This window comes from Canis lupus, chromosome 10 (assembly GCF_003254725.2).
Source record: "Canis lupus dingo isolate Sandy chromosome 10, ASM325472v2, whole genome shotgun sequence".
Classification (NCBI taxonomy): Eukaryota; Metazoa; Chordata; class Mammalia; order Carnivora; family Canidae; genus Canis; species Canis lupus.
In genome coordinates this window covers 7,060,542-7,076,489 of record NC_064252.1, presented here as the reverse complement: position 1 = coordinate 7,076,489, position 15,948 = coordinate 7,060,542, and the positions used below count along the sequence as shown (strand labels likewise).

The 15,948-nt window shown below is 38.5% G+C and overlaps 1 protein-coding gene across 2 annotated transcripts in view; it reads right to left on the bottom strand.

Moving 5' to 3' along the window:
- SRGAP1 (SLIT-ROBO Rho GTPase activating protein 1) overlaps positions 1–15,948 on the bottom strand; it is a 276,854-nt gene that overhangs the window by 138,385 nt on the left and 122,521 nt on the right. For both annotated transcript variants that reach the window (XM_025476748.3, XM_025476749.3), the window contains exon 2: positions 2,885–3,080. In XM_025476748.3, coding sequence (XP_025332533.1) covers positions 2,885–3,080 — 196 coding nt within the window. The remainder of the gene's footprint in view (positions 1–2,884; positions 3,081–15,948) is intronic.

Below are 15,948 nucleotides of genomic sequence, written 5' to 3'. Positions count from 1 at the left end.
TAAGAGCACAGAATATGGAGCTATACTGTCCAAGTCCAAATCCCAGAACTATACTTGCTAGCTGTGTGACCTTGGCCCAATTATCCAAACTTCTCTCTGCCTCTGTAACTTCATTTGGAGAGTGGGTAAAATAACAGTACTCATAAGATTATGATGATTATTTCCGTTGATATATATTTCCTACCACTTTCTATAATGCCTTAGATCCACAGGAAGTGCTCTACAAAGTTAGCTATTTTTATCTAGAGGCTGGTCTGAAGACTTTACACACAGCAACTCTACATAATCCGACCACTACAATTTAAGGCAAAAATTCTTTGTATCCCCTTTATCAGTGAGAGAAGCTTAGCGAGGCATGCTGATTTGCTATTAAGACCAAAGCTAGTATCAGAGTCTTTGAGTCCAGGAAGGCTGATCTAAGCTTCCGTCTTCTGTCAGTGGCAACCCTAAGCTGAGGACTGTTCTACATAAAGAGCATCTCAAAGCTGAGTACTGTGCCCAAGATTTAACCTTTGTTTGGTGGAGAGAAGAAACAATGAATGCATGACCCATGCCAGCTATCAATCACATCAAGGGCTTCATAGTGTTTCTCATTTAATGGTCACAAAATGTCATTTTATAAGTTAGGAGACCAAGTTTCAGGAAGGCCAAGCAACTTGGCTGAAACCAAGCAGCAAAGCCCGGATTCAAACCAGGTCTGGCTCTTTCATAAAGCGTGTCTTTGATTTGCTTCTTACTCTTGGTTTGTCCTTTCTGTAGAAAGGACATATTACCATATTACCTTCATTTCCATATTTGAAAAACTTACCCAAATCAAAGAAAATTCTGAACAGTTTACCTCTGGACAAAACACGTCAACAAAGCAGGAAAAAGAAAAGGGCAGCTGAATCCCTAAGGGATCAGACTAGTGCATGGGCCCATACCAGTTTTCAGTTCACAATGGATTTCCAAGTGCACCGAAAACATTCGAAAAGTATATACCGAATGGATAAATGGGCTGTCTTCTTACTTGTAATCACTTTTAAAAAGGCACAGTCACTATAATACAGTACTGGCTCCAATCTCCTTTCCAGCTCTAGTCTCTGTCAAGTACATTTGACATGTGTCCACCTTGGGAACCACTGCCAAGATTTATTTTTGGGCTGGACCAACACAAGAGGTGAGGCATTGAAAGAAAAAGTATTCCCTATCTAGAGCTGTTCTGCATTTGCTTCTGCAAAAGTACCCGAGGGGTACTGCTCATCCTACTTTTTTACACAGGATCCGAGGCCATAGAGGGGTATAAAACAAAACAGCAAAGCCAACGGTGAAGACAAAGATGGGCTTCCGTGCAGCCCTTCTCCAGCCTGCAGCTCAGCCTGAGTAGACAGGACTCCTCATTGTTGCAAGGGGGTTGGCAGTTTTCTGTTTTACCAACACAGAGATAGTAGTTGTTCTGGTTTCAGTTTTAGGGTGGGATGTAGTGTGATAGGGTTGGTGGTAGGAAGCCTTTAGGCCCACCTCTCTACCCTGCACAGGCCTCATCATCTGCCTCATATGGGACTAAAGGGTGGATATGAATGTCCACTCGAGTTTTCAGTTCCCTCTTTCTTTTTATTTTTTGGCCCCTGGAAATTTCCCTTACTTTCCTATGAGTTCAGTTACACATTTAAAATGATGTCTATTACATTTTAATCGGCATCTCTGAGAGTTTTATAGCAGAAATACTTTTCAGATTACCTAGTCTAGTTTATTTCCAGAAAAGAAAGACTGCATTGCCTTCTAAATATCTCCTAGACAAGTCTCTTTCTGGCTGCAGTGGTGCTGGTTCACGCCATTACTGTGAGAGCCCCCTACATGTTCTCCCTCCCTCCACTACAGCTTCTTCAAGTCCACAATCCTATCGATGGTCGTCATCATCGTTCTAAGTTGAAGGTCTGAGCTGGTCACTTCTAATTAAAACTCTCCAAAGGCTTCTCATGACCTCAGGACAAAGTCTAGAGGTAGCCACCCAGATGACCCCCCTTCACTACCCGCTCCCATCCAACTACTTCTGTTCTGCAAAACTGCCCTACACCTCTTCCCTTCTACCCCCAATCCAGGATGTTCCCCTTGTCTGGAACATCCTGCTCTGATCCCCTCAACTTGTCAACTAGTCCTTCATGTCTTCGCTTACATTATCACTTCTTCCTTTCCCCATCTCCATTATAAAATGGATTTCCATTGGGTCTGTCTATGGCATCCTGCACTCACTCTGTCACAGTACTTGTATACTTTACTCTATGAAAGTTGTCTGCCTACTTGTCTCTGTCTCTAGGATCTAAATTACAAAGTAAATTTCATTATCAGAAAATCTGTATTTTTTGAACAAATGAAGTACAATTAATTTTTTTAAATTCAAGGTTTAACTACAATTGGTCAGAAGCATTTTACTAAAGATCCTCGTTTTAAGTCAATCTCAACTGCAGTGACCACAGCTAAACTTGAGGGGTGGGGGCTAAACATAAGCAACCCTTATTGCTTATTTTCATCCAAAATCACTACAGAAATCCTGAGGTCTTTGCTTGAAGAAGCAGCCATTTTAAATGTGCCCACTGATATATCTACCTGGTGGTAGAGACCAACTCCCACTTTTCTGTAATTAGGGATTTTAAAACACACACCTTTTCTTCTTATATATAAAGCTATCCACAAATATATATTTATGGAAAGGAAAAATGTCAAGAGAATACTTTTAAAATGTGATACACTGATGCTCATAAATTATAAATGCAGACAGTTGCTTTTACCTATGGGGATATGCCAATCACAGCTTCTCAAAGATGGAAAATTCTAAAACCAAGAAGGGTAGTTAGAAGGTAGGCTATCACCTTGGAAACATGAATTTGAGTCAAGTGTCTCTTACTTGTACTGTTGATGATCCTTAGTGCTTCTTGTTTTTGCCATGAACCTTTCTGCTAACTTCTCTAGGTTCCGAGAGTATTCCGTCTCAATTTCAGCTTTTTTCCGGAAGAAATCCTGCAGGTCCTGGAGAAGCTGAACTCTCATCTCTGTTTGCTGTTCCAGGCATTTTTGCTGTTCTACTAGCTGAGCTCGAATTTCTAAGGAAAGAAGAGAATCCATTTGATGATTTTGTGAAAATTACTGAGGTGTGCAGGATGTGCAAGATAAAAAGTAATAATTAGCTCTGTATTGGACCTTTATGAGACTCCTAAGGTCCAGATCCGTTTACATAATCTGCTGACCCTTTAAAAGAATGAGACAAATCCCAGGAAGGAATGTTATAAATTGGAATAGAAACATGGGTTACATTTGCAATCCACAAACATGCAGGGAGTGAGGAGGGCAAAGCCTTTAAGATAATTTACATAACATGTGACATCTTTGGGGAGCTGCACACATTGTAATTTTTTTCAATAGCACTTTACCTCAACTGTACCTTTTGAGTTTAAATGGCAAAGATGAGAGCATCATTTCTTCCAAACTTCTAAACCACAGCATATTTGCTAGTTGGCAAACACAGACACTGACATCTGGTAATTTTTATTTAGTGCATAAATTTCTAGTTTGTAAAACACGTAGCTTCTGGGTTTATAGGGATGCCGAGCCTAAAAATAACTTATTTCTATAACCAAATAATTCATTCATAAGTGGAATCCTCAGATTCTACTTTATTATTCTATTCACAACATCAAAGGCTCTTCACTGGCCTTCACTTTTTACACATCGTTCAAACTAACAGCTCTATTGACACACATAATCCTGCAAAGAATCCTTTGATGATTTTAATACATTAGGAAGGTGAAGGTTAGTCTTTTACTGATTTGGAAAAGAACACAAAAGCAGAGCGGTGTCACGCAAAACTATCTGTAAATGACTATAACAATGAAACCTGTGTGTTTTGGAAAATGAGATACAGCAACAATTACTGACTTGTTTTTGTCTGAGACCCAGGGCTAACCTCCAGACAAGCATACTCATCCTGGAAAACTTTATTTCATCTTTCCCAGAGTCAGTGCACAGGTCCTAAAAATGAGGGCTGAATCTAATTGAGTAGAGTTAATAAAAATCAAAGTGCAGGGGCGCCTCGCTGGCTCAGTCAGTGGAGCGTGCAACTCTTGATCTCAGGGTTGTGAGTTTGAGCCCCATGCTGGGTGTAGAGATTACTTAAAACTAAAAATCTTTTTTTTTTTTAAGATTTCATTTATTTATTCATGAGAGACCCAAAGAGAGAGAGAGACAGAGACATAGGCAGAAGGAGAAGCAGACTCCCCAAGGGAGCCTGATGCGGGACTCGATCCTAGGACCCTGGGATCATGCCCTAAGCCAAAGGCAGATGTTCAACCGCTGAGCTACCCAGGTGCCTCCAAAATAAAAATCTTAAAAAAAAAAAAAAAGAGAGAAATCGATGTCCAAATAACATCCCCTCAATTCCTATTATTCTTGTTCAGCAGAGAAAGACCAAGCTCATGATATGTATGCATACATTTGGCCATGTTTAATCAAGCTCGTTAAGAGCAGGGTGGTCACTTTCTGAATTGGGAGTCAGGAAACTTGCTCAATTTAATCAAGGCTAGCAGTAATCAAACACTATTCTATACCCTATTGAGGCAGGTACAAGTAGCATCCACATTTTACAAAGAAAGAACTCAATTAAATACTTTATCGTGGCAAAAAAGACACAATAACTATGACATGAGGCCCTCGATAAGGTCATGTTCCAGGCAACACTGCTTTGGGAAACCCTGGAAAAGGGCAGTAAGCGTTTCTTAAGTGTCCTCTCTTGGTTTCTCCATCTCTAGACTGGGGGACTCTATTATTAATCTCATAGAAATGTGGTGATCACCAAAGTGAAAACATTATTACAGGCTTTTAACTACCACGAACAGCATCTGGTTTTTAGTCAAAGTAAGTGTTTTTCAATACAGTATTATAATCACCGTGTCTGCCAAACTCTTTCCCTCAAAAATACAGAACTATTTTTGTTTTGTGAAGAGAAAAGAAATCTGGGGTGTGGGTATTCTCATTCAGAAATCTCAGTAAGTCTTTTAAGATTTAGTAATTTTAGCACATCTTGCTGTGCTAAGAGAAAATAAATCAATGGTCTTAGGCTGTCAACTAAGGGTTTTTACCCCCCTTCTTTTAAGTGGCTTTAGTGCCAAATAAGAAATAAAAGTGGCCGAGAGTACAGATCTCAATAGAATTACACAAAAATTCTGTAGGCTTCCTTCTTCAGTCTCATTTGATTTCTGCTTGCTCACTCTCTTCAGTCTTTAAAATCAAGAGCTAGGGAATTTTAAAGACCATATTTAAACAGTTAAAAGTCTCATCTTTTTGCAGGGAGTAACTGTTCCTTCATATTATCTGTAATTTTCCCATCAAAATAGGACAGCAGCATTTTCAAGAAGGAAAATATGAAGGGACAGAATGTAGGGTATTATGGTGAGAAAATAAAACATGTTCCAAAAACTGAAGAATTCATTTGATTCCCTCTTTAATTTAGACAAGCTGGGGACAAATGAGGAAAAGATCACACACACACACAAAAAGATCATAAAGAAAAAAAATCAATATAAAAGTACTATCATAAGGCATGTTTTATTAGGAAGAGAAAACCTTTGGGTTCCTTATACTACATCAGAGCCACAAGGCAGCACAATGTTAGGGGAGCTCACTTCCCCACTCATGGTATAGCTTTGTCAATATGACCTCACTAGATGTGATCTAACCTTATGCAGCACTGGAAAATTTAAAATATTTTTAAATAAATGAGTGAAATAAATAGTCATATAAATTTTGGTCCACTGCTCAGAAAAGGTCAAAGAAGCCTGTGATGCACTGTGCCCCACACCATATCCATCCTTGCAATGGGACCACAGGGGGTTACAGGACACAGCACCACTGTCATCCCAGGTTCCAAAGAATCCGTTAGGGCTGGAACTGATGAAAGCATCACATTAAGGAGTGATTTCTAGAAAAAGTATCAGTCTTATTTCTGTAAAAGGGATTACAGCTTCCCACCCATCTTCTTTAAAGACATCCTTTCAGGACTCTTTCTATTAGCTTTCATGTATTAGTATTGATCTGGATCATTTTTTGGAGACTCAAGCTTCATTTTAATTTGATTAACCAAGCCATTATTGAGCTCCTATTTTGTGTCAGGCAGGAGTTATGAAGATTTACAGTATACAAGTCCTTCTGGTAGGAAATACAAATCCTAAATTGATAGTATCAATACATTATTGCTCAGCGCTGTAATGAAGAAAGGTACCAGGAAGCTATGGAAAGAGGAGCTGATAGTGGAAGAGCTTGGAAGACATAATGCCCTGAAGGATAAGTACATTACAAGATATACAGCTATAACTACCAAGAAAGTGGAAAGACAACCCACAGAATGGGAGAAATATTTGCAAATTATGTACCTAATGAGGAACTTGTATCTAGAATATATAAAGAACTCTTGTGACTTGGTAATAAAAACACAATCTGATCTTTAAAATGGGGAATCTAGGGGACTCCTGGGTGGCTCAGCAGTATAGCACCTGTGTTCGGTCCTGCATGGAGCCTGCTTCTCCCCTATCTGTGTCTCTGCCTCTCTCTCTCTCTCTCTGTCTCTCATGAATAAATAAATAAAATCTTAAAAAAAATAAAATGGGGAATCTAAATAGACATTTTTTTCCAAAAAAGATCTGCAAATGGCCAACAGCAGATGAAAAGTGGCTCAACATCATCAGCATTCAGAAAGAGGGAAATCAAAAGAAATGAGACACCCCTTCACACCTGCTTGGATGGTTACAATAAAAAAGACAAATAATAACAAGTACTGTCAAGGATGTGGAGAAACTGGAACCCTCGTTTGCTGCTGGTGGGAATGCAAAATGGTGCAGCTACTTTGGAAGGCAATCTAGGAGTTCCTCAAAAGGTTAAACGTAGAGTTAACATAGACTTAGCAAGTCCACTCCTACCCAGGTACATACCCAAGAAAAATGAGAACACAACAATTTCTATACAGATGTTTATAGCAGCATTATTTGTGATGGTTGAAAAGTGGAACAAGCTACGTGTCGTCCATCAATGTTGAACAGATAAACAAGATGTGGTCTAGCCATAGAAGGTTAGTCATAAAAAGGAATGAAGTACTGAATCATGCTACCACATGGATGAACCATGTAAATACAACCTTGTAGTGAATGATACTAGTCACAAAGGGAAACTGATTACATTATGAGATGCCTGGAAGAGACTCATCCATAGAAAGCAGATGAGTTGTTACTAGGGCTGGAGGAGTTGGGGGAAATGGGAGGGAATCGCTAAGGGGTGCCGGGTTTCTTTATGGGATGATGAAAATGTTCTAGAAGCGGCTGTGGTGATGGTTACAAAACTGTGAACACACTAAAAAACAGTGAACTGTATATGCTTTCAGTGAGTGAGTTAAATGATCTGTGACTTACAGCTGTTATATGAAGGAAGATATACTGCTGCATCATAATTCCACGAAATTCTGGTTGTGGAGACATTTCCAAGAATGATCATAATCGTAATAACAAAATAGCTCTTCATATTTCCATGCCTACTACTTTTTAGTAGTTAATCAAATTTGACAACGTAAGGGCAAGCACTTTAAAATGATGTCTTCATGATGGCTCTTGCTTCAGTATTTTTACTTCATCCTGAATTTGTTTATAAGCCAGAGATTAGTAAATTTACTAACTGGCGAGCATCATTGCTGTGTTACAATCTCTAATGGTATAGAAAAGATTTACCTAACAGAACATTAGGAGGGGCTCATTACCATGACTCCCAAACAACTGCATAAAAAGCACAGTATCTTTTAGGCAGAAAAATGCCATCTCTGGGGAGGCTCTAAGCAGTCATTATCTTAAATTAAGGTCAGGACCTACTAAATAATAATAACGACCATTTTAACAGGGCTAAAATTGGCTTTTTAAAAACTGACTTTAAAAAAAAATAAACAAAAAAACTGACTTAACTATTTCATCTCTGTTCTACCAGAGTGACACCACAGAAGGAATCAACACGAACAATCCAACAATAATATGCAAGAAGTGTGCTTTCAAACTAATCAATTATTTTGTTAAACAAAACTGAAACAGTTACTCTAAGCTATAGAAATCTGCTGACTAATACTAAATAAAGCAGAATTGCCTAGGAAAGGAGGAAATGGAGTCGTTTCTTCCTATTGCTCTGATAAAGGGAAGTCCTAATTCTTGAAATAAATTTGTGGGAGACCACAGACTGATGATGCATATTTCAGGGAAAGATTAAGTTCATGAGACTGGGTTGCTTCTCTAATATGTTGCTAAATAACTAGGACTAGTGCATAAAACTGATAGATTGAGTGTGACACTCATGATCATCCAGCAAGTAGAAATGCAACAACATTTCTAAGTCATCCCAAATCATCTCAATTATTTCATAGTCTTGTTTGGTCAGATTGTTCCTTATGACAATAAAAAAGGTATACATTCTGTTAGAATTTATCAGTACCTTTAACCAATGGATATAAAGTGTTTTCCCAAATAACAGGTGAGAGCCAATGGAAGGTCTCAGAGAAGAACCCAATGATCCTCTAACTGGTTCCATCAATGTTTACACAACCTTGCAGCTGCTGATTAACTATCGGGTGCAAACTTTGGTGAAATGTTTTTTTAGGTTAGAAATTTGGAGCAAAAAAGAAAAATCCACAAAAGTAAACAAAGACCATTTCTCCTTTCCATGAGAAATCCAAATCCAAGATCTATGCTTCTCTTACACTCAGAAATTAGGTGACATCAATATGGATCTAGACTGGAGTTACGGTGTTATCTATTACAAATCATGGGAGGGGTGCTGTGTGGCTCAGTCAGTTAAGCATCCCACTCTTGATTTTGGCTTCAGTCATGATCCTGGCTCCTGGTCCTGGGATTGAAGCCCCGGGTCGGGCTCCATGTCAGTGAGGAATCAGTTTGCACACTCCCTCTCTCTCTCTCTCAAATAAATAGATCTTAAAAAAAAATCATCGTACATGGGGCAAGTCACTTAACCTCTCAAATATCACCTTGTGAAATAATAGTCCCACCTCACTGGACCGATGAGGATTAAATGAGTAGAAATGAAAAGCATGCGGCCATCTGTAAACCACCAGGAGAAGATGCTGTTATTACTAGCATCTGCAGGCTTTCATTACAAAGCTATTCACTGACTATCTCCTTGTGGCAGGCTCCTTACTCGGGGCTATAAATAATAGGCTGAAAGCCATGAGCCTCATGCTCAGTGAGAAGACAGGCAATGCAGACAGTGAGAGCCAGTGACCTGTAGGACCTTAAGGTATGAATGTCAAAGAGCAATGGAAGTGCGCAGAGGAAGTTCCCATGGTTGGGCAAAGGGGTGAGTACCAAGGAGGTGATCCTGAGGTTGACCTGGCAGTGTGTTGATATATACAGGTGGTGGGAGGGTGGGGGTGGTGGGGGGAAGGTAACTCTGGGCTGAAAGAACAGCATATGCACATGCAGGAGGAGGGAGAGAACAAGGAGAGTTATACCAAGGGCTTCTCTGCTGCTGCAACCCAACCCTGGATGGCTACGAGGTCTAGTTATGGGCCTAGGGCAGCCCCATGTTAAAACATTAAGGAGTAAGATTTTATATCCAAGATCAGTTTTCCAAACTGGTTTGATGATAAAAACCACCTGGGATGCTTATTAAAAGTACCCATGTCCAGTCTCTTCGGTTGGCTATTTTTATCTTGTTAGTCTGGCAGGACCTGGAATGGAGGATTTTAATTAAGTACCTAAGTGACTCTTTTCACTGGGCAACTTCAGGAAACCCGAGTGAAGAACTGAACAATTCCGAATAAAGAAGATATACCATCAGACTTGCATTCTGGAAAAATCATACAAATAACTAATTAAATAAATGAAATGCTAAACATCCTACACCTCAAGAAATAAGAGTTTCTCTTTGTATGGTTCCCTGTTTGAATTATGATTTACGAGGCAAAACAAACCAACAATAAAAGCCTCACAAGAATGAATGGTATCCATGTTCTCCCCTGCCTAGGCCTATTATTTTAATTAGTTATGAATCACTCATTTCTGTCATCTGGTATGGAACTAATGAGTATTTCCATTTAATCTGTTATCAGAAAGCAGAAGCTGGTTTTCAACCACATTGTGGAGAAAGCTTTAGAGCTGAGCTGCCCAATATGTAGCTATTAGACACACTGAGTGCTTCCAATGTGGCTAGACCCAACTGCGATGTGCTGTCAGTGTAAAGCACACACAAGATTTCAAAATTGCAGCAAGAAAAAGAAAGGATGTGAAATGTCTCACTGATAATCATTAATGTTGAAATATAAAAATTTAGACTGGTATAAAACTTTAGACATTGGATTACAGAAAAGACATTATTAAAATTAACCTCACCTCTTCATCTGTTTCTGTTCACTTTTTAAAGTAATTATTAAGAAAATCTAAAATTAGAAATGTAGTTCATCTATATGACAAAGCTCCTCTAGAATATGGGTAAATTAGCAACCAAGTTTCTCCTAAGTGGAATCTAAAATGTCACGTTCTCATCAGAAAAGGTTTTTGAAGAATTAGCAGGCTTGATCAGAAGACCAGACTCCAGCATAATGCAAATATGGGATGGAATACAGAGTAGCAAGACACTAGTTGCAGTTAGAAGTGTGACCTTGGAAAAGTAACTATCTCTTTGGAATCCTCAACTACAAAATGGTTACTAATTATAGATGCCATATTCCCCCTTGCAAAGACAATGAAAGGTTTTAAGGAGAAATGAAAAGACCTTCTCAGCTTGTACAGCACTGTACTGGCCAATTATCATAAAATGTGTAATGAAAAAAGAAGATGTTCTAGATTTGGTAATATTGACTACAAAGGCTAAAGGACTTTCAGAGAAGAAATCGGATCATGGGCCAACTGGGATTATCTTCAGGGACAGCTTTAGAGGGCACTGGTCCTGCACTGCCTTTATTTATTTATTTATTTTTTATTTATGATAGTCACAGAGAGAGGGGGGGTGCAGAGACACAGGCAGAGGGAGAAGCAGGCTCCATGCACCGGGAGCCCGACGTGGGATTCGATCCCGGGTCTCCAGGATCGCGCCCTGGGCCAAAGGCAGGCACCAAACCGCTGAGCCACCCAGGGATCCCTCTGCACTGCCTTTAAAGGATGTGCAGGATTTGGAAGGTTGTGCAAATTTGGGGAATGGAAATGTAGTTTCTTTTCTTTCTTCTTTTTTTTTTTTTTATAAAGATTTTATTTATTCATGAGAGATAGAGAGAGAGAGAGAGGCAGAGGGAGAAGCAGGCTCCACGCAGGGAGCCTGACGTGGGACTCTATCCCACCTTGGGCCGAAGGCAGGTGCCAAACCGCTGAGCCACCTGGGAATCCCCAGAAATGTAGTTTCTTAAACTAAAAATGGTATTTTTGACACTGTGGCCCAGAAAAGTTAGGTTCTGGGGAAGGATGCTTAGGTGGCTGGACCAAATGTACCCTTCCAGGTTACTGCCTCATGGAAAATGTAACTCCCTAGTCTTTCTGCATTTAAATTATGAGATTACCAACAATTTAAGCAAACTAAGTAGCACAGACATGTATGAAATTAGGTTGCTTCCATTCTAAGCTGAAAATCACCGTCTCATCCTAGAATTCTAGAGATAGCAATTTAGAGGGGAGTAGAATTATGATAAAACCTTTTGGAATAAAACAAGGTAACTGTCCTCTCAGTACAGTTAATCCTCATTGTTTTGGATTTAAAAGTAAAGTCATTTTTACAACATTTTGGACACTAAAGAGAGGCTGTATCCACTTTTCTAAGTTTTCACTACAACATCTTCATCTGAAAGGACATTATCCTCAGCATTATTTTAGAATAAAAGCTTAATACCAAACCATCAGTTTTCATAGCTTTTGAAAGCCAAACATATTTTGGACTAGATCGCATTTTCAGGTGAAGTATGGAAAACAAACTTGCATCTTTTTTTTTGTTGTTTTCAGATGAAAGCTAGCCAGGATAAAATGCAATAAATTAAGGTGATCAATTATTGCAGCTTAATACACTGCAGGAAAGGCCCGTTTAAGGAAATACAGATCTGAATGATTCACTATCATGCCTGTATTGGGGATGCACAAGAGGTAAGAGTTCATTAACTTCCCTATAATTAAGCAAGGACATTTCAGACTGTATTAGTAGATTGATTTTACGACCAGAAAAAGACCATGTGTGGAAATCACTGACCTGTAGGGAGTACAAAGATTTACATTTTGGAATGGCTGGATTGCTGACCTTTCAGAGGTTCAAGGCATTCTCTAAACGTTGACTTTCTTTACTGATATAATTCAACATGAAGTCTCGTAAACAGAAAAGCTTGCATATTTTTTAAAGTAAATTTTAAGAATGAAAAATTTTGGGGGTGCCTGGGTGGCTCAGTTGGTTAAGTGTCTGCCTTTGGCTCAGGTCATAATCCAGGGGTTCTGGGATCAAGCACTGAGTTGGGCTCCCTGCTCAGCTGGGAGTCTGCTTCTTCCTCTCCCCCACCCGCCCCCAGCTCATGCTTGTGGGCTCTTTCTCTCTCAAATAAATAAATCTTAAAAAAGAAAAAAAAAAAAAAGAAAAACTTTTAAAGTAGTTTAAATTGTTTTGTACTGAATTACTTACACATTGAGAGGTTTTTTGGTGTTTTTTTTTTTTTAAGATTTTTAAGTAATTTCTACATCCAATGTCAAGCTCAGCCTCACAACCCCAAGATTCAAGCGTCACATGCTTTACTGATTGAGCCAGTCAGATGTCCCAGATTGAGCCTTTTTCAAATTAAGGCTCTTCTCCTTATTGCAGTAATTACAATTTTAGAGTGTACAGTTTAACCTCCCAAGGAATTTACCATTTACATAGTAAATGCCAGGAGAATATTTATTGAGTTCCTACTATGTTCCCAATTCTGTGATAGGTGCTTGATATAGCTTAGCTCATTTAATTCTTATAGCAATCATATTATGTAGTGCCTTCATTAAACAGATGAGGATATCAAAGGAGAGGGAGGTTATTTTGTCCAAAGTCATATGATTACTAGGTATGAAAGCTTGGATTCCCATTCAAGTGTGTCTGATTCCAAAGTTCATGATACAAAATTATCATGCTCAACAATTACACACAGTGTATAATTATACAAAGCAAGCCCAGTGATCCAGGCTGGCCTTCTAGATAATTTGTTAGAAAATATATAGGTGCTGTATATAACTTAATGTATCAAACAAAATTTAACTGCCAAGTATCTAGCTAGCATCAATTTAAATAATAATGATTACATTTCTATTATTTACTTAAATTAAGAAAGCCAAAAGAATCTCTTCCTCTCCAAAATTCAAATATTTTATAAAAACCAGTTAAGTGACTAATACTAATTCTCTAGTATTTTCTGAATGTTGTGGCTTTATGGGAAATCGTGTATTTAGGTCAACTGCTGCTGCTTTTAAATTGTGTATTAAGTTGATGCTTTAAATTGTTATAAATTGTTAATACATTAAAATTACTGTAAAGCTTTGAACTACAGATTATAAATCCCTGAATACAAATATCATGTCTTTAAATTTCCATAGAGCACATAATAGATACCTAATAACAACCTCTGATGAATGTTTGTTTCAGTAAGAGGAGTTATCAGAAGGCTTAGTTATGTACATACGGACTCAGGACCCAAATTTTGCTAATTTATAAAACGGTTTTCCATTCCCTTCTCCCCACAGTCCACTGCCTCATGACTAACTCTTCTTTTTTTGCTCCATGTGGTCCTTCTGGCATCCAGCCCTACAAGGTCTCCCCCATTAACCATGCCCTATTTGGTCAACAGTGGGAAAAGACTCCAGCTAATTCCTGTTTTACACATCTCTCAATTAAAGGTATTTTATATGTCTACTTCTACTATAGATAAAACCTTCATTTAGAAAAATGACAAAGGAAACACTAATCATTTCACTTAATTTTCTTTAGATCTTTACTACAGACTTCAATTGGATTGCTATTGGCAACTTTATATGTTACTTTAATTCATTTTTAAAAATTTTTTTACTTTGACTTAACTACAATTCAACACATAAGAGTTCCAATAATCTCTGGCTCCAAGTGAAGTGGAACTGAGTCAGGAAGTGACACAAGGAAATCAGAAAGTGGTCCAGTACTTGTGCTTCCTCAATATTCATTTTATATTTACTGACAGTCACAGTTCTGGATCATAAAATAAATGCCTTTCAAGCTTTGGGTTACATAATCCTTAAAAGAAATGCTATTAAAATACACACACACACTTGTTTATTTACTTATATATTATATATATCAATATGTATATCTTTCAAGATTTTTCAGGCTTAAGAAAGTACCGGACATCAACTAGTTAAAATGTCAGAAATGGGGGTGCCTGGGTGGCTCAGTCAGTTGAGCATTTGACTCTTAATTTTGGCTCAGGTCATGATCTCAGGGTTGTGACACTGAGCCCCTCCCTGAGCTGTGCACTCAGCAGGGAATCTGCTTGAGGTTCTCTCTCCCTCTCCCTCTGTCCCTCCCACTGTGCTCACTCTCTCTCAAGTAAAAAATAAATAAATATTTTAAAATGTAAAAAAACATTAATTCTCATTATTTTATCTCTTCAAAGTATCAAGTAAAATGTCCAATTTGAGCTACAACCTATGTATGGAAAATTACATTCTTTTATTTTATCCTCAGATATGAGCCATACTCTATGATAAAATAGTATTTCTAGTCCTGCACAAACATCCAACTTTTACCCACATAATCTGAAAAATTGAATTCAACAATGTTCACTCAACAATGTCCACTTAAACAAGTGAACAGGTGAGAAAGAGACACTTATGCTACTCATCTGACAAACATTTACAGAGCACCATCCAGATGCTGACTGAGCTCTGGGGAAACAAAGATAAAGCAATCGCTTTGTGCCTTATGGCCTCTCAGACTAGCTCCTTGTCTACAGACCTGAAAGCAAGTAACTTATTTTTATAATGATCATCATTTACAGTACAATGTGGTAAGTCCTTTAATGGAAGCAGAAAGAAAGTGCTGAGGACACACAGGAAGGAGTGACAAACTGCCCAGGTAAACCAGGGTTAGCAGGTAAGTAGGAAATTGCCAAGTCGGGGGCAGGTATGAGAACGGCATTATGACCAAAAGGACTGGCCTGTGCAAAGGCCCAGGCACAGGATTATCTGGAGATTTCAGGGCATTGCATATGGCAGTCTCTTCCACATTGCACAGTGATAAGCAGGAGTTGGGCCAATTATCAGGGGGTTTAAAAGTAAATAAGGGCACCTGGGTGGCTCAGTCAAGTAAAGTGTCCAACCCTTGATCTTGGGGTTGTGGGATTGATCCCTGAGTCGGGCTCCACACTCAGTGGAGACTGCTGGAGATTTTCTCTCCCTCTCCCTTTGCTCCTTTCCCCTGTGCTTATTCTTTCTCTAAAATAAGTAAAGCTTAAAAAAAACCCAAAACAAAAGTAAATAGTCTAAAATGGTAAGGGATGCTATTTTTATTCACTTTCTCATTCACTATTATCGGGAATGTTTCACAATTTATTGTTTTAGGAAGTTAAAAACAAATGCATATTATTCACATCTAGAAAAGATAGCTGTAGAACTATGTTCTAACTGATGAAATTACCAGAAAATGACAGTTCCTGCCAAGTCCTTGACAACAGATTTTTAAAAATTATTTTATGCTAATTTAGACAAGGGAGTACAGTGTCAACTATATTCAGTAGAATACTGAGGATATGGAGTGGAAGGATTTATAAGTACCATACATGGTCAGAATTGCCTTTTTTTTAAAAAGGATTTTTTTAAAAAGATTTTATTTATTTATTCAGGAGAGATACACAGAGAGAGAGAGGCAGAGACACAGGCAGAGGGAGAAGCAGGCTCCATGCAGGGAGCCTGATGCAGG